Source organism: Lissotriton vulgaris, unplaced genomic scaffold (assembly GCF_964263255.1).
Source record: "Lissotriton vulgaris unplaced genomic scaffold, aLisVul1.2 SCAFFOLD_2061, whole genome shotgun sequence".
Classification (NCBI taxonomy): Eukaryota; Metazoa; Chordata; class Amphibia; order Caudata; family Salamandridae; genus Lissotriton; species Lissotriton vulgaris.
The window spans coordinates 129,546-157,453 of NW_028247843.1; the positions used below are offsets into that span (position 1 = coordinate 129,546).

The 27,908-nt window shown below is 44.2% G+C and overlaps 1 protein-coding gene across 1 annotated transcript; it reads right to left on the bottom strand.

Moving 5' to 3' along the window:
- Positions 1–86: 86 nt before the first annotated feature.
- LOC147665011 (uncharacterized) lies at positions 87–24,181 on the bottom strand. Its single transcript, XM_086949819.1, has 2 exons — positions 24,060–24,181; positions 87–3,746 (listed from the first exon to the last, which is right to left on the bottom strand). The coding sequence occupies exon 2, from the start codon at positions 3,734–3,736 to the stop codon at positions 2,711–2,713; it is 1,026 nt and encodes a 341-aa protein (XP_086805945.1). The 5' UTR covers positions 3,737–3,746; positions 24,060–24,181; the 3' UTR covers positions 87–2,710.
- Positions 24,182–27,908: the final 3,727 nt, after the last annotated feature.

A 27,908-nucleotide genomic window follows, 5' to 3' on the forward strand; every position in this document is an offset into this window, starting at 1 on the left:
AATTCAGGACAAAAAAATACATTTTACAGACATCAGAGGAGTTGGCACAATAAAATATAAGTAAGTAAATAGACAACCAACATAAATACAAGTCAAAATAAGTTTATATAAGGTTGAGACAATCGTGCCCTCCACAGTTTTTCAGTATGTGCGCAGCTTTGCAAAGCGACATCAGGCCCTTTCTGCAATCAAGGTTTGTGCTAATGTAACAAACATTAAATAGTATTTTTTTATTTAAAAGTTAAAATCTGACTTTTACATTTACAGCGAAAACGCTGTCAGTTATTTTATTTTTATTTTCTCCAGCATGGCGCCAAGACAAAAGCAGAATGCCTTGCCCTAGTAGATGCAGGAGAAGGCACCCCACATGCTGTCACTACAATTCGGACCATTGTCATTCTATAGGTGCTAATCAGCTGTAGTCTCAGAATGCAATGGGCCTGTCCACAGTCTGTGCGAGGTCCGGGAGGGGCCGCTGCAGGCAGCCTCTTCAGTTTAAAAGATAGGTGCGAGAGACCCCAAGTGAAATCTTAAACTCATGGGGCCTCTCGCAGGGAAACAGCATGCCCGAAAAAAGTGCCTGATAGAGACCCGTTTCAAGGCCACCTGAAAATAACTGCTGGTGCTGAGACCCGGACAGACCCAACCCACTTAAAGCCCTGCCCCTCCCCCACTTGCACCTGTCAATCCGGGACCATCATTCTCTGTTCTTTTAGGAACTAGGGATAATCTGTAGGATTGCAGAGGAATCCTTGTCTTTCAATGGCCTGAGGAGGCCAGGAACAGTACTTAATCTGTAAAACAATAAGCGCCTTGGCTCTCATCAGGAGGTCACTACCTCCTGCACTGCACACTGCTACTGTCAGCGCTGCCAACTACAGTAACAACACAACCACTAACCATCACACTTCAACAGTTGAGACAATGCAGACTATTGCAAGACCCCAAAGCCATAAGAACGGCTTCGGCAGTTGGTAATAATCATTTTTAATTCATATTGAATTAATAAACAACTGTGGCAGACTCTCAGAAGTGCCAATGTTGACAATTAAGTGCTGGTGCCGAGCACCGGAAACCACTGCCTCAAATTAAGCACTACTTAGGAATGTAGAAAGTTGCTATGAGCCCCACTCAAAGAGCCGCTATCTGTGAGTGGAGTGGCCCTAAACCAGAGTGTTGCAATCCAACCCACTGACAATGACCTCATTGAGAAGCAAGTTTTTCCTCAATACTCTGTCCTAAATCGAGGTCTGACAGCTGGAAAGGTCTAGAAGCTCTTGGTGGAAGTACTGTTTTTCTTATGGGTTGAAAAACTGCTCTGCCACTCTCTGCCTATTACAAGGCCATCTGCGCCATCCTCAAGAGTCACACCTGAGGTGCCCTGGTAATGATCCAACTGCAACTGAATGGTGATTCCTGCCCTAAGAGATGTGCCGCATGTGAGTGATGCCCCCATGACCTGTCTCTGTACACCAGGGGGCATATTATCTAGATGTGCGTTATATAACGCAAATCGCACATTTCCATATCGCCGGCTATCGCCGGATTATTTTGCCGTGTTAGCGCGTAATTATCAATACGCAGCACGTAGGCGAAATGAAATCCGGCGATAGTCGGGGATATGGAACATTAGCGCATGAAAACAAACGCATGAAAGCAAACAAGTCCTGTGATTAATTTTTGGTTCATTTTCCAACCACCTAGACTGCTGAAATGTTGTCCTCTAAAGTAAAAAATGTACAATCCATAGATTTTTTTCTTTCTTCAGTGAAACTACTAAATTCATTTGGATAACCTGCTATCTGTAGACTTGCTCTAGACAGCAATCTCTTCCTCAGTGAAACCCATTAAAGTCTATTTCTATAATATTTAATTCGTAGGCTTACTCTATATTGTGATCCCATCCCCAGAGATAACCCTTGAAGTCTATGGGCATAATCTGTCATTCGCAGGCTTTCTCTAGGCTGTAATCTCTTCTTCATTTAAACCCCACAAAGTTTTACCCGATAATGTGTCATTCACAGGCTTTTTCCAGACTGTCATTTCTTTCTCAGTGAAACCCCTTAAAATATACTTGTGTGATCTGCCACTTGTGGGCCTTGCTAGCCTGCAATTTCTTCATCTGCAAAATCCCTTAAAGTCTAATTGGATAATCTGTTATATGTATGCCTGGTCTAGACTGTAAACTCTTTCAGAGTTAACTCTCTTAAAGCCAATTCAAATCATCTCTTATTTCTAGGTTTGCCCTAGATTATTATTTATTCTTCAGTGATACTCTTTAAAATGTAATCAGATAAACTGTCATGTATTAGATTGCTCTAGAGATGTCTTTTCTTGTTAACAAAAAGTCCTCTCATTTTGTGTAGATGATGTCTTGAGTTTGGAGTCATCAGTTTTAAGATTCTACTGTTTTTGGAAGAGATTAGCAATAAATTCTAGGACCTTTGGATACATTATAACCACTGAGGGTAAGGCGTTTCCTAAATAAGACCTCGAAGAGACGGACATTGATTTACAGATCTTCATTGAATGAGAATTGATTTGTTGTGATATGAAAGACTCGGAAACAGAAGGGTTGAATTCACTCTAGTGGTGTTTGATTGGTTCTGATATATCATTAAAGTCGCTGGCCAGTACATATAGGCTATCGACCAAGAGTCATGTGACGAAGTCCAGCCTCCTCAGGCGGGGTTCACTCCAGCCTAACTCTTCAGTACTGCGCAACGCTGAGGCGGATCCTGGACTTCCGCGCGAAACTATCCATGAATGCCCTGCGGATGTACCTCTCTGGGACCGCCTTACTTTCTGGGATGAGCACTTCAGCAATGGGCCCACTTTCACTTGACGAGACTGCTTTCTGTATTTGGAAGTGGTAGTACGACTCCCCATCGTGAGTGGACATGCCTTTCATGACGAGATTCAAGTGCTCGCTGGTCACCACCTCTGGACTGCTCTTGCGTATCATGAGGCTGCTGTTCCAGCGGGAGAGGAGCACCACTGCTGCTTCGTGGTAGTGAGGGTCTCCAGTGGTCCAGACAGACGCAGGCTCTGCCATGAAATATGTTTGCGTGGTTGTGGTGTCACTATGTTCAGTACACACCAGCTGAGGTACTGAGCCTTGAGTTGTAGTCTTCCAAGAATCAGCTTCCTTGTAAGTGCACTCTGCAGACTGGAAAGGCCCACAATAGTCCCATTTGGCAGCTATTGTGTAGCACCAGTAGTAACTTTCCCCATGTAGACCACACGGGAAGTCGGCACGGCACTGCTGGTTCCTGGTCGTGACCTGTGGCATCGGGGAGCAGTAATCCCAGCCTTCCGAGGTGTAGCACCAGAAGTAGTCTTTCCCCATTGCCCTGCCACAACTATTCAGACAGGGCATGAACCTGGATGTCATGTGGGATACAATCTTAGCCTGGTCTTGTAAGCCACCCTTTTGTGCAACTTGCCCACAGTATCCCCACTTTCCATTGTCGGTGTGACACCAGGAGTATCCTTTCCCATGCTTAGCACAAGTGTGGTCGGGCTTGCACCGCTGCTTGTCATGCGCGCTGTTCTGCTCAAATGAGCAGTAATCCCACCCATTCAGCGTGTTGCACCAGCAGTAAGAATATTCCTGATTGAACTCTGTGCAAAGCAGGTCATACTTGGAGGAGAAGTGGTCCTTTTCAGATCCTGGAAGTCCAAGACTTACAGCTGCTACAAGGGAAAGCAGAAAGTAGGGATGCATCTTCTCCATTCTGAATAACCTAAAAAACACAAACACAGTTGTAAAAAGTATGGTAATAATGAAAGAGAAAGCAAAGCAGTCACAGAAAAAGAAACAAGCTCAAATGTTGGTGCAGATATATCCAATGGGGGTGGTGGAGCAATGGGAAGGGCCTGTCCCCTAGAACATTGCTGATAGAATGCAAATATTGTGGCTCTCAGCACAATCACGCCATGCTCTCATGGTGTGACCTTGGGACGAGAGCAAACACCTGCATATGAGCAACAAGATAGCCTGAGTCCAGGTTGTGGTAAAAGACTATTGGATCAAAGGCTCCCTATGTGACCGGTTCACTGTAACTGAGGGCTCACCCTACTCCATGGCTCCTTGGGTGACCACATAGAGTTCCTAAACAAGTACCAAGCATAAATAGAACAACAAAGAAGAAAACCTTTACCCCTGCTAGGGACCCCTACATGAAATTACAACATTTCAGGAATAGCACTGACTTCCACAAAAAAGCAGAAAACTAAGAAATACAAAAGGTGCAAAGATGTAAGGTGGGAGCAAGGAAGTTATGAAAGTAGGTGCAGGAGATGATATGTAACCCTGGAAGGCACTACCATCTTTGATCATGTGTGTTGTGAGAAATTGGGTTATTATTTAAGGGGGATGTGAGGCCTACTCCAGCAACAGCCAGAATCCCTGTCAGGATGAACCCCACAAGTTACTAAATTAATTTGTGCTTAACCCTCTTGCAACTTGGCAATAAAACTGAACTTAGAGGAGTATTTATCCAGCTCAAAAACAATAATAAAGTGAAAACACAATACAAGAAAACTCCAGCACTAATTTGGAAAAATAGAGTAAAACTTTATATTTTATTGGACATCAAAATGCCAAAAATCCAATCAGCAGAACTAGAGAGTGCGGATGTTGCATTGCCGGTTGTTGCTGGCAGTATTTGTTGCATGAAGAGTCAGGTCCACCGGAGCTACAAGTTGTTGCTTAGCGCAGGTGGCAGGAATTTGGCACAAGTGGGCCAGTTTGCAGTTGCGGAGAGCTCAAAACGTCAGGAGAATCCCAACTGATGGCAGCTAAGGGCACAGGAATTGAGAAGGTGTAAATCAGGAGCTCGCTCCAGCAGAAACTGGCAGGGCCCACCACAAGTGTGAAGATCCCGCCATGACTTTGGAGCCTTCGCCATGAGTGCAGAGGCTGTTTGTGAATTGGGCCCATAGTGTCTAAATGTGATACTCCCATGGTTCTTAGTAGAGTAACATTTCACCTAAAATTGCTTGTACACTCAAAAAATATAATGTGCACTATTACAAGTTTGGAGCGCTCAATCTAATGTTCCACCAGGGGGTGATTTTGATCCTAAAGGGTTCCACACGCATGTTTATGTTGCTGCACGGGTGATTTGGCACCTACATCTATGCAGGGAAGGCATCTCACCTCCTCTGATGACTACAGACCATACAGAACACCACAGCCAGACTTGTCTTGGATCTCCCTAGATGAACCCACACCACCCCCTACCTCAAGGACCATCCACTGGCTCCCTGTACAGAAAAGATGCCAGTTTCTCAACTCACACACCATGGAGCACTCAAACATTCCACTCCACCAGTTTTGAAAAGGAAGAGCAATACAATTATAAGTAATCCAAATGTAATCTTATATCGGTAAAATAATTTGCTCATATATTTGAATACAAAATCACAATAAAACACTACTTGAACCACTTCCATCAGCCCTCCAGACACCTCCGCTCTGCATTCCTTTTTCTAACCCTCACCCCTGCATCCAACATAGCAGACACAGAGGTCGCTCCTTCTCCTACCTAGTAGCGAAGACCTGGAATGCGCTACCCTTTCATCTACGGAACTCCCATCTCTATCAGAGTTCCGAAATTCCCTGAAGACCTGGCTATTCAGTAATCAACTGGACCCTGTACCAGCGCCTGGTTACTCCTGCGGGTGACAAGTAGTGCTCTACAAATCTACTGATTGATTGAAATGTGACTTTGCAATTAAATGTAATTGTATACTTCAATGTGTATTTACTTTTTAATGTGCTTTGTCTCCCTTGATATGAATCCACTCTTTTTTTTTACAGTGTACAATGTTGACTTTTCAGCACATAAGTTATTGTTCTCCAAAACGATCTCAGACGTGGGACCATTACCATTGACCATCTCTTTTTTATAAAGCACATACCACTTTTGGACGAAAACAATATGGGCATCATTTACAAAGAATTGCCTGGGGGGGCACCTTCTTGCACAAAAAACAATCCAGAGAGGCCTCATGCTATGTGTGCTGCAGAATGCAGCACATGGGAAAAGAGGGAAAAAAAGGAGAAATGTAAACATTTTTCCTCGTTACGCCTGCTCTTGGGAGGCATACATTTTTGGCGTTGTCGCGAGTTTACGTGATTTTGTAATTCTGGGGCAATGTCAAATTCCATGAGTGGGAGCAACCATGCCTTACTCCATATCTATGTGGCCATGCAGAGCCACACAGGGTGGCTTTGCGTCGCCTCACAGATATGATTGAGAGGCCTGCGCCACTGGTGCATTGTAAAAAGTGATGCTCCGGCGTTTTTTTGTAAATGAGGGCCAATATTTTTTCTTCTTAGTCTAAAAGAGCATAAAAGGCTCTTAGGGGGACAAACATACTCTCTCGCATTGCCATAATCTCAAATGAAAGCTACTCATGAGCATGTATGATCCTATCCAGGGATACCAAACTACATACTGTCACCACATTGTTTGATACCCTTTAGTCTGTAAACGCTTTTACGATGGCTACAAGCATTAAAACTGAACAATGTTCCCCGATGCATTTTTTCCGGTCCGAATACATTTGAATAATAGCCTGAACATGAATTACAAATGACTTTGATGTAATAAAGCAACAACATGCAGATAAAGAGTAATGAGATCAATGGTGAGATAACAGGTTCAATCATAAGTTGTAGAGTCAACAAAAATTTTGTGAGAAATTAATGCCGTCTATATATTGTAAATATAAATTGACCAATGTGAATAGTATGTACAGTAAATGATCTAGGTGCCATGATTGTTTGTGTAAACTAATAATTAATTGTTTTGCACTTTCTATCTCTTTTTCACTTAATAGTTGTGCGAATAGACGGTTTCCTGATGAAGGCAGCAGTGCCGAAACGCGCGTAGTTCCTATTCTGCCACTTGCTGTCATCAAATTATCTGTTGTTTCTATAAAACTATTGCTTACTAATCATCATATCTCTCTGATTTGAGCTGAATATACATGTATACAATTTTTGAATAAGAAATGTGGATATACATGCATAATTTTATATAATTGTTGTATTTACACAGCGGAAAAAGAAAAGAATGAGCTATATCATGAATCAATATAAAAAAGAAATGAAAATAAAATAAATATATATTTTTCTATATTATGTTGTAGACCATTTGTATTTACACCTAGAATATATGTGTACTCTTAATTGAAAATATATGTTTGCTATTGCTGTTTTACCTAATTAAAACTGAAACCATACCTTCGATCTTGATGACAACACCACTAACTTGCCCTTCATCAAAATGCACAAGTCCCGCTTATCTAACACACACCTTTCTGAAATAAAGCCAAACTTCATAATGGCAGCTTAAATCAATGTAGTCTGCACTATAAACTGGAACCAAGCAACTTCTACCCTGTCAAAAACCACAATTGTGTCAAAGATCAAACCCACAACCCTCCCAGTAGCCAACATCAGCCATCTATACCGTCTCCTTCTGTCAGCCAACCCACAGGTCCATTCCAGCTAAACAAAAACAGAAGCATTCAAACTAACTCCAAACAGAAGGACTTGATAACTCACAGTATGATTCACAAATAAGAAGTGGTTGCAGCAATAGCACCATTGGCTCCAATACTGGGACTGATGGAAGCTCAGTTTCTCTGCAAAATTTAAATCGGACCATGTAATTTTTTTTTTTTAATAAATCTTTTTATTATTTTAAAACAAGAAAAAAGGAATAGATATATCCGGTGCCATACATACATATGTTGATAATAGGGTGAACAGGAACGATAGCAGGATAGACGTGGAGCAATAGAAGAATCCCTGAGGGGCCAGCGCTAATGAATACATTACAATCGATAAGCAGTTTAAATGCGACCCTCAAGACCCTCCCACCCATAAAATCAAAACAGCAGAAGAATCATGGCAATCAGGCACTAGAATTGAAAAAACTGATTCAGGATATATCGTCAATGTTACTAGTAAAGGAAAAACTAAATAGAGATTGAAAAAAAGGGAAACCAAATGAGCGATAACAAAAATCAAACAAAAAACCCATCCCCCACCCTGCACCCCTGCAACGGCTATCGCCTAACCCCCACTAGCAGTGTGCCTGTCGCCCCAACTAACTAGGTTCTAAAAGTAGAAAGAGAAACTGCGAGGGAGGGCATTTCCATATAAGCTCCCGGTCCCCTCTCCCCTGCCAGAGACCAGCACCCCCTATGATGAAAAGTCAATAATATCTATAATCACCAAAAGATAAATTAGGGGGACCCGTAATGCACCGCCCAACCTCCCGCGAGACAAACAGCCACAAATTCTACATCCATTGAGGTCGTAATACCAACTACAGTCGATCACTCTCAGCCCCGGCCCTTCCGAACCATTATGGGAACTCCTCCCATTACTTCAGCAGGAGAATCAAAGTGAAAAAAGAGTCTGAATAAATGCAGTACAATACAATTCAAAATTAGCAAGTGGCCAAGAACTTCAGCAGCACAGGAACACTCCTTCATGGACGGATAGTCCCAATGTAGTTTTCTCCAAGATCGGAAAGTCACCAAAGAGCGAAAGGATGGAACAGAAGTCCAAGGACAATCACCCACAGGATTTTCCGGGAAGGGGACGCAAATCGATTCTCCCAAAGTCTGCGATGATGGTAGGTATGCCAATATGTTCAAAACACTGGGTTCAGGATTTTCCAGGAAACCGACCAAGGGCTGCTGCAATTCTTGTCGCACGGGGTCCTCATTCAGAATCAAGATGGTCGTACTTGAAATCGTAGGTTGTGGTAATACCTGAGATGTAACAGGGTCCGGTTCCACGCACTCCATCACCAATAAGCCCGTCATCATTTTGTGAATCAGGGCATCCACATGTGAATGAAATGACCCGATGGCTGCCAATATCGTTTTTAGCGACGGCTCACTCTCCCTCCGGTCCATTTCTCCACGCTCAGCAACGATCCCGTTCACCTCCCCCGGGGAGCCGGCTTCCTCGGGGGTAACAGACAGGAGCGGAACGGACGGCGTCGGAGGGGACTGATCGATTCCTGCAGCAACAATATGTATCTCGCTTCCCAAGCGAAGACCCCGACCCACCGAACTCCGGCCGGGCCACACCGGGTCCGCGGGTCAAGGACCTCCACCCCCGGCCACTGTCATGCCACGTCACTCCTCCCTCAATGTTGGTCAGGCAAAATTAGCGCTGTCGAGATCGGGCAAAGAAAAAACCTCCACTACGGTGGACCGGACCCTGACTGCCACTCACGGCCGATGTTGTTCAACTACAACACGGCCAGATCAAAACTCGAGGCCCCGGCTCTCCTGCTGGATTAGGCCGCAAACTTCAACTCGACGCGCTCCGTCACCCAAGCAAATTAAGTTTTCGGAATTGCACCATCGGAGTGAGCATTGGTTCATCTACATGGAGGTCGGGTGTTAAATCAGGATTATCGACAGGATCTTCTGGCAGGATACGGAGGTCGGAGGAGCCGGGAGCCTAAGCTGCCATCTTGGTTGCTAGAGTAGCTCCTCCCCCATGTATTTTGGTTTTAATATGTTAGGTAAGGTTCTTGGATGGGTTTTAAAAGGATTCTATGTTTTGTTTTTATTTAGAAAGTCAGTAACACTGTATATTTTCTCATGAAATCTGTAGCAAAAAATTTGAATCTACAGGGAGTATAAGTACTTTCGATATTGTATGGTTTTTATTAAATGTCAGTGTACGGACAGACAATATGTGAGTGGAGTCTGGTCTGTGTAGAAAGTGTTTTGGTGTCACGTGTGTTTGGCAAGCTTGTAATTGTGCTTTTGCCTTGGAGTAAAAAAAAAGTAGGAGAATAAATGTAATCACGTGTGAGTACATAACATCTGTGGGTGCTTGCTTAGTGCCAGTTTAAACACACATTGAATATGGAGCATAGAAAGTTGCAGCCCTTGATAAAAAATTCTTCATTAAGTTTTGTGGTGCAGCAAATATCATACAATGCAATTCAGCCAAGAAACCAGCCACCAAATACACACCCATCCCCCCCCAAAACAAATCCTACTGGAAACCAATGAACTTGACCAAGAAACAAATCCCCTCACCGCTTCACCTCTCTCATTACGCCACCACCCACATGAGACTCTAATTGAACCCTTCTCTCATCCACCACCTCCCCCATCACTCCTACATTATTTGTATAGGAAGGTACCCCACGCTTCTGCAAACGTCTGCAAGTTGTCATTGAGTCTGTATATTATTTTCTCAAACGGCGTTGTTTCATACGTATCTACCGACCATTGCCTATGGGTTGGTGCCTCTATGGTCTTCCACACTCTCATAATCCCCACTTTCGTCATCGCCAGTGTGGTGGATAATCAGCGCTTTACATGAAACAACAGTGTGGGCAGAGCTAAGAAATTGTGCTTAAGAACTACCTGCCCTCCCTGAAACCGCAGGGTCTCCCTCAAGTCCGTCTCTAGAGTGGCTTGTATTTGCCACTAGTATTCTTACACCATCTCGCATTCCCACAGTGTATGTAGTACACCCCCCTCTTCCCCACACCGCCAGCCCTGGGAGTGTACACTCAGCCGAGCCTTCTGGAGTCGGGCCGGGGTCCAGTGCCACCTGCGTATGTTCCTAATATGACTGTATTTCATCCACAACCCGGCTATAATCAACGTCTCACACTCCGCATTCCAAATCTAGGGGCTTATATACAAGAACCTGGCGTTGCCGATACGTCCCTTTTTTCCATATTAAAAGTGATGCACTGGCGGCACAAGGGGCTAAGCACCCTCTGTCAAGTCAGTTCCCACTATCGCCGCAGCCCAGTAGAATATACACTGTCAGTAAGGAAGGTACAAATTCCTGAAACGGTGATCCCAAAGTTCTTCCATGAGGGTATGCATTTCTGTATCTGGGAAGTCATGATTATTTAGGGGGCCTCCCGAGAGTCACACGCAAGGTGCTCTTCAATTGTATGTATCTCCAGAGCTGTCTACCTGGTAGACCATATGTGCTGCAAGACTTCAAAATTTATTAAATGACAGAGTTTTATATAGCACAAACTTGACCCGAATCGGGTATCTGAGCGCTTTAAATAGCACTAGTTTATTACATGAGGACACATTCATTTTTGTTAGGCATGGGGAGATTAAGTGATTAGCGCAGAATCACAGGTTGTTCAGCGTCATTGCCGAGACTTGAACCCAGTTCCCAAGATTCGAGGTTGACCGCCCTAGCCATTTGGCCAACTCCTCTCCCCTTCCTCCTGTCCGCCAGACATTTGATGCTACAATTTTTCCATATAGACAATTGATCTCTGCTCAACTCACCATGGTGGATACGTCTTACCCCAAGGGAGCAGCCATCTGCAATGTCACCGGACACCCCACCCATGCAGGTTCCCTCTTCCTTGCTACCTTAGAAGAATGTATGATCGAGTTTCCCATTGTCGATCCCGCCAATGATCCCTTTGTCATAAATCATTAAATCACCGGACGTCCCCAGCAATGCCGCTCCAGGGGGACCAAAGGAAGGGTTTCCCTGAACATGTGAAGCATGTAGACTTAATGGGTCCGTTGACACGAAAGCCAATAACATTCCACGTTAGGTGACCTCAGCCGCCCACCTGAGATGTGGCATAGAGCTCTGAACGGGGCTACCCTTGGGAGACTCACTCTTTATCGACCACCATATATGCTTTGGAGTCCACACAGGGTCTGTCAAGGATCAACCCATAGGAATGGGCATTACACTGTCAGCCATGGATGTGCTCTGATGGACTTTAATAGGAGGGAGAGACACACCCATTATAAGACATGCACTGATTGGGCACAAGGCAACCAGCCATGGAATATGCCCTGACGAATCCGCCCAGGAACAGTAGGGTACAACCCTGAAGAGTCCTCCCAGATGCCGCGGGGGCATGCCATAGGAAGTGGAATGATACAACCAGCCACGGTACATGCTCCGATGGGTCTACCATGCAGTGAGCGAGGGTCTACCATTATAGGACGGGACATGACATAGGAGAGGACATTATGCAACCCGCCGTGGCATACGGACTGAGGGGCCCGCCAGGAGCAGAGGAGGAGCGGACCCTATGGAGGGATCATACAACCCGCCGTGGCATACGGACTGAGGGGCCCCCCAGGAGCAGAGGAGGAGTGGACCCTATGGAGGGATCATACAACCCGCCGTGGCATACGGACTGAGGGGCCCCCCAGGAGCAGAGGAGGAGTGGACCCTATGGAGGGATCATACAACTCGCCGTGGCATACGGACTGAGGGGCCCCCCAGGAGCAGAGGAGGAGCGGACCCTATGGAGGGATCATACAACCCGCCGTGGCATACGGACTGAGGGGCCCCCCAGGAGCAGAGGAGGAGCGGACCCTATGGAGGGATCATACAACCCGCCATGGCATACGGACTGAGGGGCCCCCCAGGAGCAGAGGAAGAGTGGACCCTATGGAGGGATCATACACCCCGCCGTGGCATACGGACTGAGGGGCCCCCCAGGAGCAGAGGTGGAGCGGACCCTATGGAGGGATCATACAACCCGCAGTGGCATACGGACTGAGGGGCCCCCCAGGAGCAGAGGAGGAGCGGACCCTATGGAGGGATCATACAACCCGCCGTGGCATACTCACTGAGGGGCCCACCCAGGAGCAGAGGAGGAGCGGACCCTATGGAGGGGATCATACGACCCGCCGTGGCATACGGACTGAGGGGCCCCCCAGGAGCAGAGGACGAGTGGACCCTATGGAGGGATCATACAACCCGCCGTGGCATACGGACTGAGGGGCCCCCCAGGAGCAGAGGAGGAGCGGACCCTATGGAGGGGATCATACAACCCGCCGTGGCATACTCACTGAGGGGCCCACCAAGGAGCAGAGGAGGAGCGGACCCTATGGAGGGGATCATACAACCCGCCGTGGCATATGGACTGAGCGGCCCCCCAGGAGCAGAGGAGGATCGGACCCTATGGAGGGATCATACAACCCGCAGTGGCATACGGACTGAGGGGCCCCCCAGGAGCAGAGGAGGAGCGGACCCTATGGAGGGATCATACAACCTGCCGTGGCATACGGACTGAGGGGCACCCCAGGAGCAGAGGAGGAGCGGACCCTATGGAGGGGGTCATACAACCCCCCGTGGCATACGCACTGAGGGGCCCACCCAGGAGCAGAGGAGGAGCGGACCCTATGGTGGGGATCATACAACCCGCCGTGGCATACGCATTGAGGGTTCCCCAGGAGCAGAGGAGGAGCGGACCCTATGGAGGGATCATACAACCCGCCGTGGCATACGCACTGAGGGGCCATACCAGGATCAGAGGAGGAGCGGACCCTATGAAGGAATCATACAACCCGCCGTGGCATACGCACTGAGGGGCCCACCCAGGAGCAGAGGAGGAGCGGACCCTATGGTGGGGATCATACAACCCGCCGTGGCATACGCATTGAGGGTTTCCCAGGAGCAGAGGAGGAGCGGACCCTATGGAGGGATCATACAACCCGCCGTGGCATACGCACTGAGGGGCCATACCAGGATAAGAGGAGGAGCGGACCCTATGGTGGGGATCATACAACCCGCCGTGGCATACGCACTGAGGGGTCCACCCAGGAGCAGACGAGGAGTGGACCCTATGAAGGGATCATACAGCCCGCCGTGGCATACTCACTGAGGGGCCCACCCAGGAGCAGAGGAGGAGCGGACCCTATGAAGGGATCATACAACCCGCCGTGGCATACGCACTGAGGGGCCCACCCAGGAGCAAAGGAGGTGCGGACCCTATGGAGGGATCATACAACCCGCCGTGGCATACGCACTGAGGGGCCATACCAGGATCAGAGGAGGAGCGGACCCTATGAAGGAATCATACAACCCGCCGTGGCATACGCACTGAGGGGCCCACCCAGGAACAGAGGAGGAGCGGACCCTATGGTGGGGATCATACAACCCGCCGTGGCATACGCATTGAGGGTTCCCCAGGAGCAGAGGAGGAGCGGACCCTATGGAGGGATCATACAACCCGCCGTGGCATACTCACTGAGGGGCCCACCCAGGAGCAGAAGAGGAGCGGACCCTATGGAGGGATCATACAACCCGCCGTGGCATACGCACTTAGGGGCCCACCCAGGAGCAGAGGAGGAGCAGACCCTATGGAGGGATCATACAACCCGCAGTGGCATACGCACTGAGGGGCCCACCAATGAGCAGAGGAGGAGCAGACCCTATGGAGACGAGGGTCATACAACCCGCCGTGGCATACGGACTGAGGGGCCCCCCAGGAGCAGAGGAGGAGCGGACCCTATGGAGGGATCATACAACCCGCAGTGGCATACGGACTGAGGGGCCCACCCAGGAGCAGAGGAGGAGTGGACCCTATGGAGGGATCATACAACCCAAAGTGGCATACGCACTGAGGGGCCCACCCAGGAGCAGAGGAGGAGCAGACCCTATGGAGACGAGGGTCATACAACCCGCCGTGGCATAGGGACTGAGGGGCCCCCCAGGAGCAGAGGAGGAGCGGACCCTATGGAGGGATCATACAACCCGCAGTGGCATACGGACTGAGGGGCCCACCCAGGAGCAGAGGAGGAGTGGACCCTATGGAGGGATCATACAACCCGCAGTGGCATACGGACTGAGGGGCCCCCCAGGAGCAGAGGAGGAGCAGACCCTATGGAGGGATCATACAACCTGCCGTGGCATACGGACTGAGGGGCCCCCCAGGAGCAGAGGAGGAGCGGACCCTATGGAGGGATCATACAACCTGCCGTGGCATACGCATTGAGGGTTCCCCAGGAGCAGAGGAGGAGCGGACCCTATGGAGGGATCATACAACCCGCCGTGGCATACGCATTGAGGGTTCCCCAGGAGCAGAGGAGGAGCGGACCCTATGGAGGGATCATACAACCCGCCGTGGCATACGCACTGAGGGGCCATACCAGGATCAGAGGAGGAGCGGACCCTATGAACGGATCATACAACCCGCCGTGGCATACGCACTGAGGGGCCCACCCAGGAGCAAAGGAGGAGCGGACCCTATGGAGGGATCATACAACCCGCCGTGGCATACGCACTGAGGGGCCATACCAGGATCAGAGGAGGAGCGGACCCTATGAAGGAATCATACAACCCGCCGTGGCATACGCACTGAGGGGCCCACCCAGGAGCAAAGGAGGAGCGGACCCTATGGAGGGATCATACAACCCGCCGTGGCATACGCACTGAGGGGCCATACCAGGATCAGAGGAGGAGCGGACCCTATGAAGGAATCATACAACCCGCCGTGGCATACGCACTGAGGGGCCCACCCAGGAGCAGAGGAGGAGCAGACCCTATGGAGACGAGGGTCATACAACCCGCCATGGCATACGCATTGAGGGGCCCACATAAGAGCGGACCCAATGGAGGGGGTCATACAACCAGTGAAGGCACTCGCACTCAGAGGTATACACGGGCAGCAGAGGAGGTGAGAGATAACTAGAGAGTTTCACCTCCTGGGCCTTGCAGTGCACTTTGTTCCGCTAATTTGTACACAACAGACAGTCGGATGTAGGGCCGGCATTAGTGCTGTACGACTGGTGCAGCTGCACCTGGTACTGAGAATATGAAATGGGTTTAAAAGCACCTGCGACAAAGTTCCTTTTCTGTCTAGCAGTTTTCAAGCAGCAATAAAGATATCAAGATAACTCTGGTGATTACTATTCCCGCTGGCAAGAGAGCGGAGTCTTAGCTTGTGGCAGTTTTGATTCATCTACGGTAGCGCAGAAGGTTAATGTGCCTGCTGCAAAGAACGTGCACCATGCACATCACAGAGCTGTATATTATGTGGCTAGCTCAGAGGGTTACATACTTTGTCACAGAGATCCTTTTGTTAATTGTTGTTACAATCTTGATATAGCACAGTGAGCTATGAACCGTCATCAAGGAGCTTTATGCAAACTGCATGGTATAAATTAGAAAGTCATGTTTTCCCCAGTCTTTTGTTTTCTTAATGTTACTAAAAAAAGGACTGGTTTGGATAAAAATAAATTCTTATTAGTAAAGCCAACCCCAATCACTGTGCTCCGTTTTAAATCCTGAGTTTGTGCTTCCCCAGACCAAGCACAAATAAAATATACCGCTAACTAGTATGGATGACATGTGACTCCTACACCTTGTAATCATCATTGTCTTCTGTAACATTTCCTATACATTGATTTACAAATGTATGATTCATTTGCTCTGTATAATGTGTGTATGACATAAACAGCTCTGACACTCTACCCTGGAATGTGTAGCGCTATAAAACAAATTAAATGCATGTAAGAGAGGAGCTATGGAGAGATGAGAGGCACTGTGTGGGGTGGTCATGAGGGAATCCATGGAGAAGAGAGCCACTGGGCAACACAAGCCCTAAAGCCCGCCTCCAACTACCCTCACTGCCCCAGGGGATGGGGTCCCTGGCGCTAACAATGGCTGGGGAAGGGGGCCATGCACCCCTCTCCAAGAAATAAATATTTTGCGTTCTCCCTGGGCCCCCCCCGGCCCTAGTGGTAGGGGCAGTTTGACAGTAATGTGGGCTTTAAAAAAAAATTGCCAGAGCAAAAAAAAACAACAACAAAAAAACGATTTTGGCCCTAGTCACGGTCACTACAAAGCCTAGGGGATTAGGGTATACCTACCGTACCCCTTCTGTCTTTTTTACACCTTTATTTAGGACTCTGGACTGAGACCCGAGTGTTAAGATGGCTTCCACCACATCATTGTTGATGTGGTGGCAGTCAATCAGATCTCTCCAAGAAATATGGTCGGTACACGGATCCTCCATGGTGTGATATATTTGTTTTTTAGGCATTAATTGGTCAAAAACGACTGAACACATTTACACCAAATCAGAATAAGCACTCTTTCTTGACTAAGATCTGTCTTCTTCAAATCTGGTGTATATCCGTTCAGTATTTTGAGCTGTAACTGTATCTAAAGTTCCTATGCAAAAATAAATGGGAACAATTAGGTTTTGGGACCCCACCTTTTTCTCGGCCTCCTCTTGAAGGATCCCCCCAAAACTTCCTATATGCAAAGAAATCAAACAGAAGCACTGTTTTGCAAAGCATTGTGGAGATTTGTCAAATGACGCCAAAGTAAACAGAAAATGGAAATGGAAACACGATCCCAACTATAATTATCCATTGACTACACTGGGTTATCCATGCCGAGCTAGAAAGGGACAAAGTCTTATGACTTTTCTAAATCAAAGTCTTTAAGCATAGAACTAGCACAGTGCTGTCCTTGCCGAGCTGTAAAATGACAAAAACCTTTTAGCACTCCAGGCACAGTATTACAGCTTTGGATTGGTAAAATACCATCCAAGCCAACCTGGATTAAAAGCAACACCTGGCGTGTGTTTTGCTATCATTATTGCTCTTCGGAGCGATTTAGCTTGTCCAGAGTCAAGGGAACACCCAGTATAAGTGTTGGTGTTGGTGGTGTTGAGGGTGCTCCATACAGGAGCTGCTCCTCACCTAAACTTGAAAACTATCCAGAGTTCCATGTTTCTGTTTTTATATATATATCAAATCTGTGCTCAACCTTGCAGCCAGGCTCATCACCGACTGTAAACGGTTCAAACACATTTCCCCAGCCCTCAAAACTCTTAAATGGCTCCCCACCGAAGGCAGATCTGCCTACAAAACTGCGTGCATCACACACACAGTCCCCCACCAACATGCTCCCCATACCTCGCCAATAAACTCTGCAAAGCCGGCAGCACACAACCTCTGAGAAGCACTAACGTTCTCCTCCTTGTCCCACCCCTGCTATAAACAGAAGTCCACACAATCCCGCTCCTTGTCCGGAAATGCCCTTTACATCTGGAATGCCCTCTCCAAAGACCCACGATGCAACCCCTCCTACTCCAGCTTTAAAAAAGAAATCAAAATTCAGCGCCTCAATAATTATTGGGGGCCTTTACCTGCGCCTTAAACTCGATCTGCCATATCTATTAGGTATTTAACTCGTTGCTCTGACAATCTGTTTACATGATATGTATGATCTCAAGCCGTTCTTTCTCTGTTTTACCTGCTGTTGTTCCATGATGTTGTAATTTTGCTTTACTGTTACTAGCTCTGTCGTGTAAAGCGCTCTGATGTTTATGTTATTCCATAATGTTGTAATTTTGCTTTACTGTTACTAGCTCTGTAATTTTGCTTTACTGTTACTAGCTCTGTAATTTTGCTTTACTGTTACTAGCTCTGTCGTGTAAAGCGCTCTGATGTTTATGTTATTCCATAATGTTGTAATTTTGCTTTACTGTTACTAGCTCTGTAGTGTAAAGCGCTCTGATGTTTATGTTATTCCATAATGTTGTAATTTTGCTTTACTGTTACTAGCTCTGTAGTGTAAAGCGCTCTGATGTTTATGTTATTCCATAATGTTGTAATTTTGCTTTACTGTTACTAGCTCTGTAATTTTGCTTTACTGTTACTAGCTCTGTAATTTTGCTTTACTGTTACTAGCTCTGTCGTGTAAAGCGCTCTGATGTTTATGTTATTCCATAATGTTGTAATTTTGCTTTACTGTTACTAGCTCTGTCGTGTGAAGCGCTCTGATGTTTATGTTATTCCATAATGTTGTAATTTTGCTTTACTGTTACTAGCTCTGTCGTGTGAAGCGCTCTGATGTTTATGTTATTCCATAATGTTGTAATTTTGCTTTACTGTTACTAGCTCTGTCGTGTAAAGCGCTCTGATGTTTATGTTATTCCATAATGTTGTAATTTTGCTTTACTGTTACTAGCTCTGTCGTGTAAAGCGCTCTGATGTTTATGTTATTCCATAATGTTGTAATTTTGCTTTACTGTTACTAGCTCTGTCGTGTAAAGCGCTCTGATGTTTATGTTATTCCATAATGTTGTAATTTTGCTTTACTGTTACTAGCTCTGTCGTGTAAAGCGCTCTGATGTTTATGTTATTCCATAATGTTGTAATTTTGCTTTACTGTTACTAGCTCTGTCGTGTGAAGCGCTCTGATGTTTATGTTATTCCATAATGTTGTAATTTTGCTTTACTGTTACTAGCTCTGTCGTGTAAAGCGCTCTGATGTTTATGTTATTCCATAATGTTGTAATTTTGCTTTACTGTTACTAGCTCTGTCGTGTAAAGCGCTCTGATGTTTATGTTATTCCATAATGTTGTAATTTTGCTTTACTGTTACTAGCTCTGTCGTGTAAAGCGCTCTGATGTTTATGTTATTCCATAATGTTGTAATTTTGCTTTACTGTTACTAGCTCTGTCGTGTAAAGCGCTCTGATGTTTATGTTATTCCATAATGTTGTAATTTTGCTTTACTGTTACTAGCTCTGTCGTGTAAAGCGCTCTGATGTTTATGTTATTCCATAATGTTGTAATTTTGCTTTACTGTTACTAGCTCTGTCGTGTAAAGCGCTCTGATGTTTATGTTATTCCATAATGTTGTAATTTTGCTTTACTGTTACTAGCTCCGTCGTGTAAAGCGCTCTGATGTTTATATTATTCCATAATGTTGTAATTTTGCTTTACTGTTACTAGCTCCGTCGTGTAAAGCGCTCTGATGTTTATGTTATTCCATAATGTTGTAATTTTGCTTTACTGTTACTAGCTCCGTCGTGTAAAGCGCGCTGATGTTTATGTTATTCCATAATGTTGTAATTTTGCTTTACTGTTACTAGCTCCGTCGTGTAAAGCGCGCTGATGTTTATGTTATTCCATAATGTTGTAATTTTGCTTTACTGTTACTAGCTCTGTCGTGTAAAGCGCTCTGATGTTTATGTTATTCCATAATGTTGTAATTTTGCTTTACTGTTACTAGCTCTGTCGTGTAAAGCGCTCTGATGTTTATGTTATTCCATAATGTTGTAATTTTGCTTTACTGTTACTAGCTCTGTCGTGTAAAGCGCTCTGATGTTTATGTTATTCCATAATGTTGTAATTTTGCTTTACTGTTACCAGCTCTGTCGTGTAAAGCGCTCTGATGTTTATGTTATTCCATAATGTTGTAATTTTGCTTTACTGTTACCAGCTCTGTCGTGTAAAGCGCTCTGATGTTTATGTTATTCCATAATGTTGTAATTTTGCTTTACTGTTACCAGCTCTGTCGTGTAAAGCGCTCTGATGTTTATGTTATTCCATAATGTTGTAATTTTGCTTTACTGTTACTAGCTCTGTCGTGTAAAGCGCTCTGATGTTTATGTTATTCCATAATGTTGTAATTTTGCTTTACTGTTACTAGCTCTGTCGTGTAAAGCGCTCTGATGTTTATGTTATTCCATAATGTTGTAATTTTGCTTTACTGTTACTAGCTCTGTCGTGTAAAGCGCTCTGATGTTTATGTTATTCCATAATGTTGTAATTTTGCTTTACTGTTACCAGCTCTGTCGTGTAAAGCGCTCTGATGTTTATATTATTCCATAATGTTGTAATTTTGCTTTACTGTTACTAGCTCTGTCGTGTAAAGCGCTCTGATGTTTATGTTATTCCATAATGTTGTAATTTTGCTTTACTGTTACTAGCTCTGTCGTGTAAAGCGCTCTGATGTTTATGTTATTCCATAATGTTGTAATTTTGCTTTACTGTTACTAGCTCTGTCGTGTAAAGCGCTCTGATGTTTATATTATTCCATAATGTTGTAATTTTGCTTTACTGTTACTAGCTCTGTCGTGTGAAGCGCTCTGATGTTTATGTTATTCCATAATGTTGTAATTTTGCTTTACTGTTACTAGCTCTGTCGTGTGAAGCGCTCTGATGTTTATGTTATTCCATAATGTTGTAATTTTGCTTTACTGTTACTAGCTCTGTCGTGTAAAGCGCGCTGATGTTTATGTTATTCCATAATGTTGTAATTTTGCTTTACTGTTACTAGCTCTGTCGTGTAAAGCGCGCTGATGTTTATGTTATTCCATAATGTTGTAATTTTGCTTTACTGTTACTAGCTCTGTCGTGTAAAGCGCTCTGATGTTTATGTTATTCCATAATGTTGTAATTTTGCTTTACTGTTACTAGCTCTGTCGTGTAAAGCGCTCTGATGTTTATGTTATTCCATAATGTTGTAATTTTGCTTTACTGTTACTAGCTCCGTCGTGTAAAGCGCTCTGATGTTTATATTATTCCATAATGTTGTAATTTTGCTTTACTGTTACTAGCTCTGTCGTGTAAAGCGCTCTGATGTTTATGTTATTCCATAATGTTGTAATTTTGCTTTACTGTTACTAGCTCTGTCGTGTAAAGCGCGCTGATGTTTATGTTATTCCATAATGTTGTAATTTTGCTTTACTGTTACTGGCTCTGTCGTGTAAAGCGCTCTGATGTTTATGTTATTCCATAATGTTGTAATTTTGCTTTACTGTTACTAGCTCCGTCGTGTAAAGCGCTCTGATGTTTATGTTATTCCATAATGTTGTAATTTTGCTTTACTGTTACTAGCTCCGTCGTGTAAAGCGCTCTGATGTTTATGTTATTCCATAATGTTGTAATTTTGCTTTACTGTTACTAGCTCCGTCGTGTAAAGCGCTCTGATGTTTATATTATTCCATAATGTTGTAATTTTGCTTTACTGTTACTAGCTCTGTCGTGTAAAGCGCTCTGATGTTTATATTATTCCATAATGTTGTAATTTTGCTTTACTGTTACTAGCTCTGTCGTGTGAAGCGCTCTGATGTTTATGTTATTCCATAATGTTGTAATTTTGCTTTACTGTTACTAGCTCTGTCGTGTAAAGCGCTCTGATGTTTATGTTATTCCATAATGTTGTAATTTTGCTTTACTGTTACTAGCTCTGTCGTGTAAAGCGCTCTGATGTTCATGTTATTCCATAATGTTGTAATTTTGCTTTACTGTTACTAGCTCTGTCGTGTAAAGCGCTCTGATGTTTATGTTATTCCATAATGTTGTAATTTTGCTTTACTGTTACTAGCTCTGTCGTGTGAAGCGCTCTGATGTTTATGTTATTCCATAATGTTTTAATTTTGCTTTACTGTTACTAGCTCTGTCGTGTAAAGCGCTCTGATGTTTATGTTATTCCATAATGTTGTAATTTTGCTTTACTGTTACTAGCTCTGTCGTGTAAAGCGCTCTGATGTTTATGTTATTCCATAATGTTGTAATTTTGCTTTACTGTTACTAGCTCTGTCGTGTAAAGCGCTCTGATGTTTATGTTATTCCATAATGTTGTAATTTTGCTTTACTGTTACTAGCTCTGTCGTGTGAAGCGCTCTGATGTTTATGTTATTCCATAATGTTGTAATTTTGCTTTACTGTTACTAGCTCTGTCGTGTAAAGCGCTCTGATGTTTATGTTATTCCATAATGTTGTAATTTTGCTTTACTGTTACTAGCTCTGTCGTGTGAAGCGCTCTGATGTTTATGTTATTCCATAATGTTGTAATTTTGCTTTACTGTTACTAGCTCTGTCGTGTAAAGCGCTCTGATGTTTATGTTATTCCATAATGTTGTAATTTTGCTTTACTGTTACTAGCTCTGTCGTGTAAAGCGCTCTGATGTTTATGTTATTCCATAATGTTGTAATTTTGCTTTACTGTTACTAGCTCTGTCGTGTGAAGCGCTCTGATGTTTATGTTATTCCATAATGTTGTAATTTTGCTTTACTGTTACTAGCTCTGTCGTGTAAAGCGCTCTGATGTTTATGTTATTCCATAATGTTGTAATTTTGCTTTACTGTTACTAGCTCTGTCGTGTAAAGCGCTCTGATGTTTATATTATTCCATAATGTTATAATTTTGCTTTACTGTTACTAGCTCTGTCGTGTGAAGCGCTCTGATGTTTATGTTATTCCATAATGTTGTAATTTTGCTTTACTGTTACTAGCTCTGTCGTGTAAAGCGCTCTGATGTTTATGTTATTCCATAATGTTGTAATTTTGCTTTACTGTTACCAGCTCCGTCGTGTAAAGCGCTCTGATGTTTATGTTATTCCATAATGTTGTAATTTTGCTTTACTGTTACCAGCTCCGTCGTGTAAAGCGCTCTGATGTTTATGTTATTCCATAATGTTGTAATTTTGCTTTACTGTTACCAGCTCCGTCGTGTAAAGCGCTCTGATGTTTATGTTATTCCATAATGTTGTAATTTTGCTTTACTGTTACTAGCTCTGTCGTGTAAAGCGCTCTGATGTTTATATTATTCCACAATGTTGTAATTTTGCTTTACTGTTACCAGCTCTGTCGTGTAAAGCGCTCTGATGTTTATGTTATTCCATAATGTTGTAATTTTGCTTTACTGTTACCAGCTCTGTCGTGTAAAGCGCTCTGATGTTTATGTTATTCCATAATGTTGTAATTTTGCTCTACTGTTACCAGCTCTGTCGTGTAAAGCGCTCTGATGTTTATGTTATTCCATAATGTTGTAATTTTGCTTTACTGTTACTAGCTCTGTCGTGTAAAGCGCTCTGATGTTTATGTTATTCCATAATGTTGTAATTTTGCTTTACTGTTACTAGCTCTGTCGTGTAAAGCGCTCTGATGTTTTGTTATTCCATAATGTTGTAATTTTGCTTTACTGTTACTAGCTCTGTAATTTTGCTTTACTGTTACTAGCTCTGTCGTGTAAAGCGCTCTGATGTTTTGTTATTCCATAATGTTGTAATATCTGTAATTTTGCTTTACTGTTACTAGCTCTGTAATTTTGCTTTACTGTTACTAGCTCTGTAATTTTGCTTTACTGTTACTAGCTCTGTAATTTTGCTTTACTGTTACTAGCTCTGTAATTTTGCTTTACTGTTACTAGCTCTGTCGTGTAAAGCGCTCTGATGTTTATGTTATTCCATGATGCTGTAATGTTTTTGTTACCATAACTAGCTCTATCATGTAAAGCACTCTGATACCTCCGGGTCCAGCCAGCGATATATGAAACCTCTAAAGTGAATAAAATTTAAATAAATAAAATAAATAAATAAGGTGGGTACATCAAATGAATCTACATACTTGGTGGTATTTGTAGCGCATGCATACATCTAAATAGGCAGTGATAAAATATCCTATCAAAGCGTCTGCTGATAGCTCAGCGTATAATGCGCCGTTCTTACCGCCTCGTGTTTTTGCGTCGATAATTTCGTGGCTTGCGCTGTTGCAGGGTCTGTCCTAGTCTAGAGCTGGCTTTGTGTCATCTCCGTCTGACTGTAAACACGACTGAAGCTAACTCTGCAGTGACCCTCAATGCAACCAGGCAGGCGATGACACCCCCAGGCAGACCTTGGATGGCTTCCTAAATCAACAGCAAATTTCCTAATTCGTAAACAGAGCTTTGGCTAGAATGCAGCAGAGTTCTGTCCTATCATTTCAGAAAATCAGTTTGAGTTTCATTGGTTTTTCACCATTTGCCATTGCTTGAAAGGACGGTCCTTTAAAGCTGTGGCATTTTGTTGATGGTTACTTTGTTCTATTCCTATTCCAGTTGAGTTTTGATAATGGTAAAGTAGACAGGGTTTTTGTGGACAGGAAGTGGTGGCGCTCTGCAAGTATTGACGTTAAGTGTAAAGGTAGAAACAATTTGGTATGGTGCTAACAGGGATGGGGAGACCCTACAACCCCTTAATCTGTGAAGGAAATTCCAAGCAAAAATATATTTAGCAGCAGTCCCGCGCAATTATACATTATTATTAAAACATCGGGTTGACGTAGTGTGAAAGCAAATGGAACCAATCCTACGTTGATGCAGCTGCCAGGTTTTTTTTTAGGGGATCTCAGATAAATAGGGCGCTCTACCTAGTATGTACGATGAGAGTGTCTCAATGGTTAGGTGAAGGTATGGTGCGTAAGAGTGAACGGGAAAAGCCCTTAACCGTTCAATTGGAAAGTCTGCAAGGACTCTCACAGTACATAAAGACAGCAATACTCTCGCACACAAACACAAGGTATAACACTGGTAGTCATGTAATGGTAAACATAAAACATATGTGGCCAAAAAGTAGACAGATGCAGTTTTTCGGATATATTCTTAACGTGGGTTGTTTAATTGGGTCCACAACCAGCCGACACGTGTTTCATCGTGTGGGAATGAATCACAACGACTCTTCAGGGCTTGTGGCACAACCTACATGCATGTAGGTCCGGAGGATAAAGATTCGCTTTAGGTAGGAATCAATGGTTCTTAATGGTATTCGTACGTATATCAGTTACAGAGTCAAGTATTCCATAAAAACTATAAGTGTGGTCGTCTGTCGATTTCGAGCACACAGGGTAAGCGGGTGCTCTATTAATTGACGCTTAATACGTGTGGGTATTAAGTCGGTACCGGGAGGGGATCCACCTTCCGTAAGCATACAGCAGGTATCAATTGAAATCTTGGCGTTTGTTCAGATACGTGGCATCCCTCCTCCTGTAATTCCCGGTCGCCGTTTTCCGAACAACGGAATCCTACGTTGAAGTCCTTGATTTCTTTAATAGGTCATCGCTCAAAAAGACATACAGCCAGCCGACACGTGTTTCATCAGAGAAACAGTGTTCTCCGACTCTAAAGGGCAGGGAATGATACAAACGATGACCTGAGAACAAGGCAAGGAATCACAATGTCTGCAAACCACATCTTCCCATATTAGTGGAGAGTAAAGAACAAACCAATGATATCACCCAACACGCGTGGAAACCAATTAATAAAAGACAAATAGCCCACAACAAATAGTGAAGGGAACTACCCAATGATTTCTTAGTCATCAGAACAATGTTCAAACATGAACAGTTGATGCAAAAGTAATTCACCACCCCTCCATGATGGTAATATTCTCAGCATTAAGTTAAAAGTATACCCATGCACATTACAAAAGAGGGCGGATTTGCTATATCAAATCTGCACATCACAAATTGTCTCTTTCCTATACATAAAACATACCATATATCTATATATGTTCACTATTGAGTTCAGCCTTGATGTCAAAATGCTTATCCACCTTAAGCATTAACCATAGACAATCTGCCCACCAAAGGTGTCACAGAGTGTCACATTCATGAAAAACAGAAACACCAGCGCACATCTAGTCACTCTTCCTCAATGTCAGTTTTTGCCCAGATACTCCTTTTCAGTCCAATTGAGTCTCGTGGTGTAGACAAGTTTAAGATTTTATTTCTTTTTTTTTAAAATAAAGTGCTTCACAGCCGACGCGCGTTTCGCCCCCTGCGGGCTTCCGCAAGGCAGATTTCCAATATGGTCAGTAATGTGTCTATCAACACTAGTAAGATTCAATAACCCTTGAACTTAAACTGTGGCTGCGGAGATAATAGCGCAAGAAAACTCTGGCGTTTGTGATGGAACTTATCATGGCTCCGGGTAAACATTAAAGGAAGTCAATTGTTACTCGGGTGAAGCTTTGGACAGATAGAATTATACGTTGGGTACATTACAGTTCAAGGGTTATTGAATCTTACATTGAAGAAGAGTGCGGAATACACAGGGATTACAGTGACTAGATGTCATGTGCGCTGGTGTTTCTGTTTTTCTTAAAAGTATACTCAGTGGAGAAGCCCTACATAATAGTGACACCGAATCTAGGGTGAGGAAAGGCAAGTTTGTGCATGTGTACAATGAGTATTAAGAAGATAAAAAGTGCCAAATGGTATATCTAAAGGAAATGGCCAAACAAGTACAGAAATAACGGGGTACCTCTATGGCTGAACTTAAAGTCTGTGATATCTGGGACAAAAAATGGAGATAAAAGGAAAAGGTGGGGGGGGGGGGTTTAATTGTCCTAGCTGTACAAACAAGCCAAGGGGTCACTCAATAGCTCGAAGTAGAGGTGGGTATAGGGAGAGACTAAGACATTAATGCATATCCTTACCCCAAAGCCGTGTTAATTCCAACCCGGTAGGGTATGATAGTTCTCGGTGAGATGATTACTTTTCAAGGATAAGAAATACGAGCTGCAAAAATTATATAGAGAGAGACAAAGAGGGTAGATAAGTCAAGAGATTTGGAATAAGCCAGGGCACATGCACTCAGTACGGTGGCATGTAAACACTTTCCCGGTAAACGCCAAAGATGGCGTGTACTGTAAACAATGAAGGGGGGGGAAAGGGGGAGGGGGGTTATGTAGCACAATCACTAGGGCAGAGGAGAAGCCACGAGGGATGTAAAACACAACTCCAATTAAAACCCTTACCGCATTAGATACGGCAACGTCATAGGTCTATTATCTCCATGGTGACAAAGTTAACCCTATAAAACTTCATCATCATGCAATTAGCATGTTATGTTATGAGTTTTTATATAGCACATGACTCACCCGGGGGCATATCAGCGCTTTACCAATGGAAATTCAGAGAGGGGAACAAAGAAAGAGCTATATTATGAAGAAGCAGGCTTAGAACAAGAATGTTTTTAATTGTTTCCTGAAAGACATATAGGTGCTGGATTTTCGCAGGGCCACTGGTAATGAATTCCAGTATTTGGGGGCTATTTACGAGAAAGCTCTGCCACCTGTGCGGGTTAACCGAATACGAGGGATCTTCAAGAGAGCTAAGGCATTAGATCTTAAATTGCATTCATGTGATTGTTTGGACAGTTTGTTTTGAAGGTAGGATGGTCCCTCCCCTATAAGAGCTTTAAAGGAGAGACAGCATATTTTGAACAAAGATCTTTTTTGCAACGGAAGCCAGTGCAGTTGTCTGAGCAGGGGGAGGGATGGGGTTCCAGGGGGACAATTTAGAACCATTCTGGCTGCGGTGTTCTGTATTACCTGCAACTTTGCCAGAGTGGTAGCACCTACTTCAGCCAACAGGGCGTTTCCGTAATCTAACCTGCTCACTACTATTGCCTGTACTACAGTTCTACGATGTTCCAATGGTAGATAAGGAATGATTTTACATAGAAGACGCAGGTTATAGTAACATGATCCTGCGATATTTTTTACATTATCTTTCATGTTAAGCATAACATCCAGCTG

Coding starts and splice junctions, on each gene's coding strand:
- LOC147665011 (XM_086949819.1), bottom strand. CDS start 3,736: ATGGAGAAGATGCATCCCTACTTTCTGCTTTCCCTTGTAGCAGCTGTA.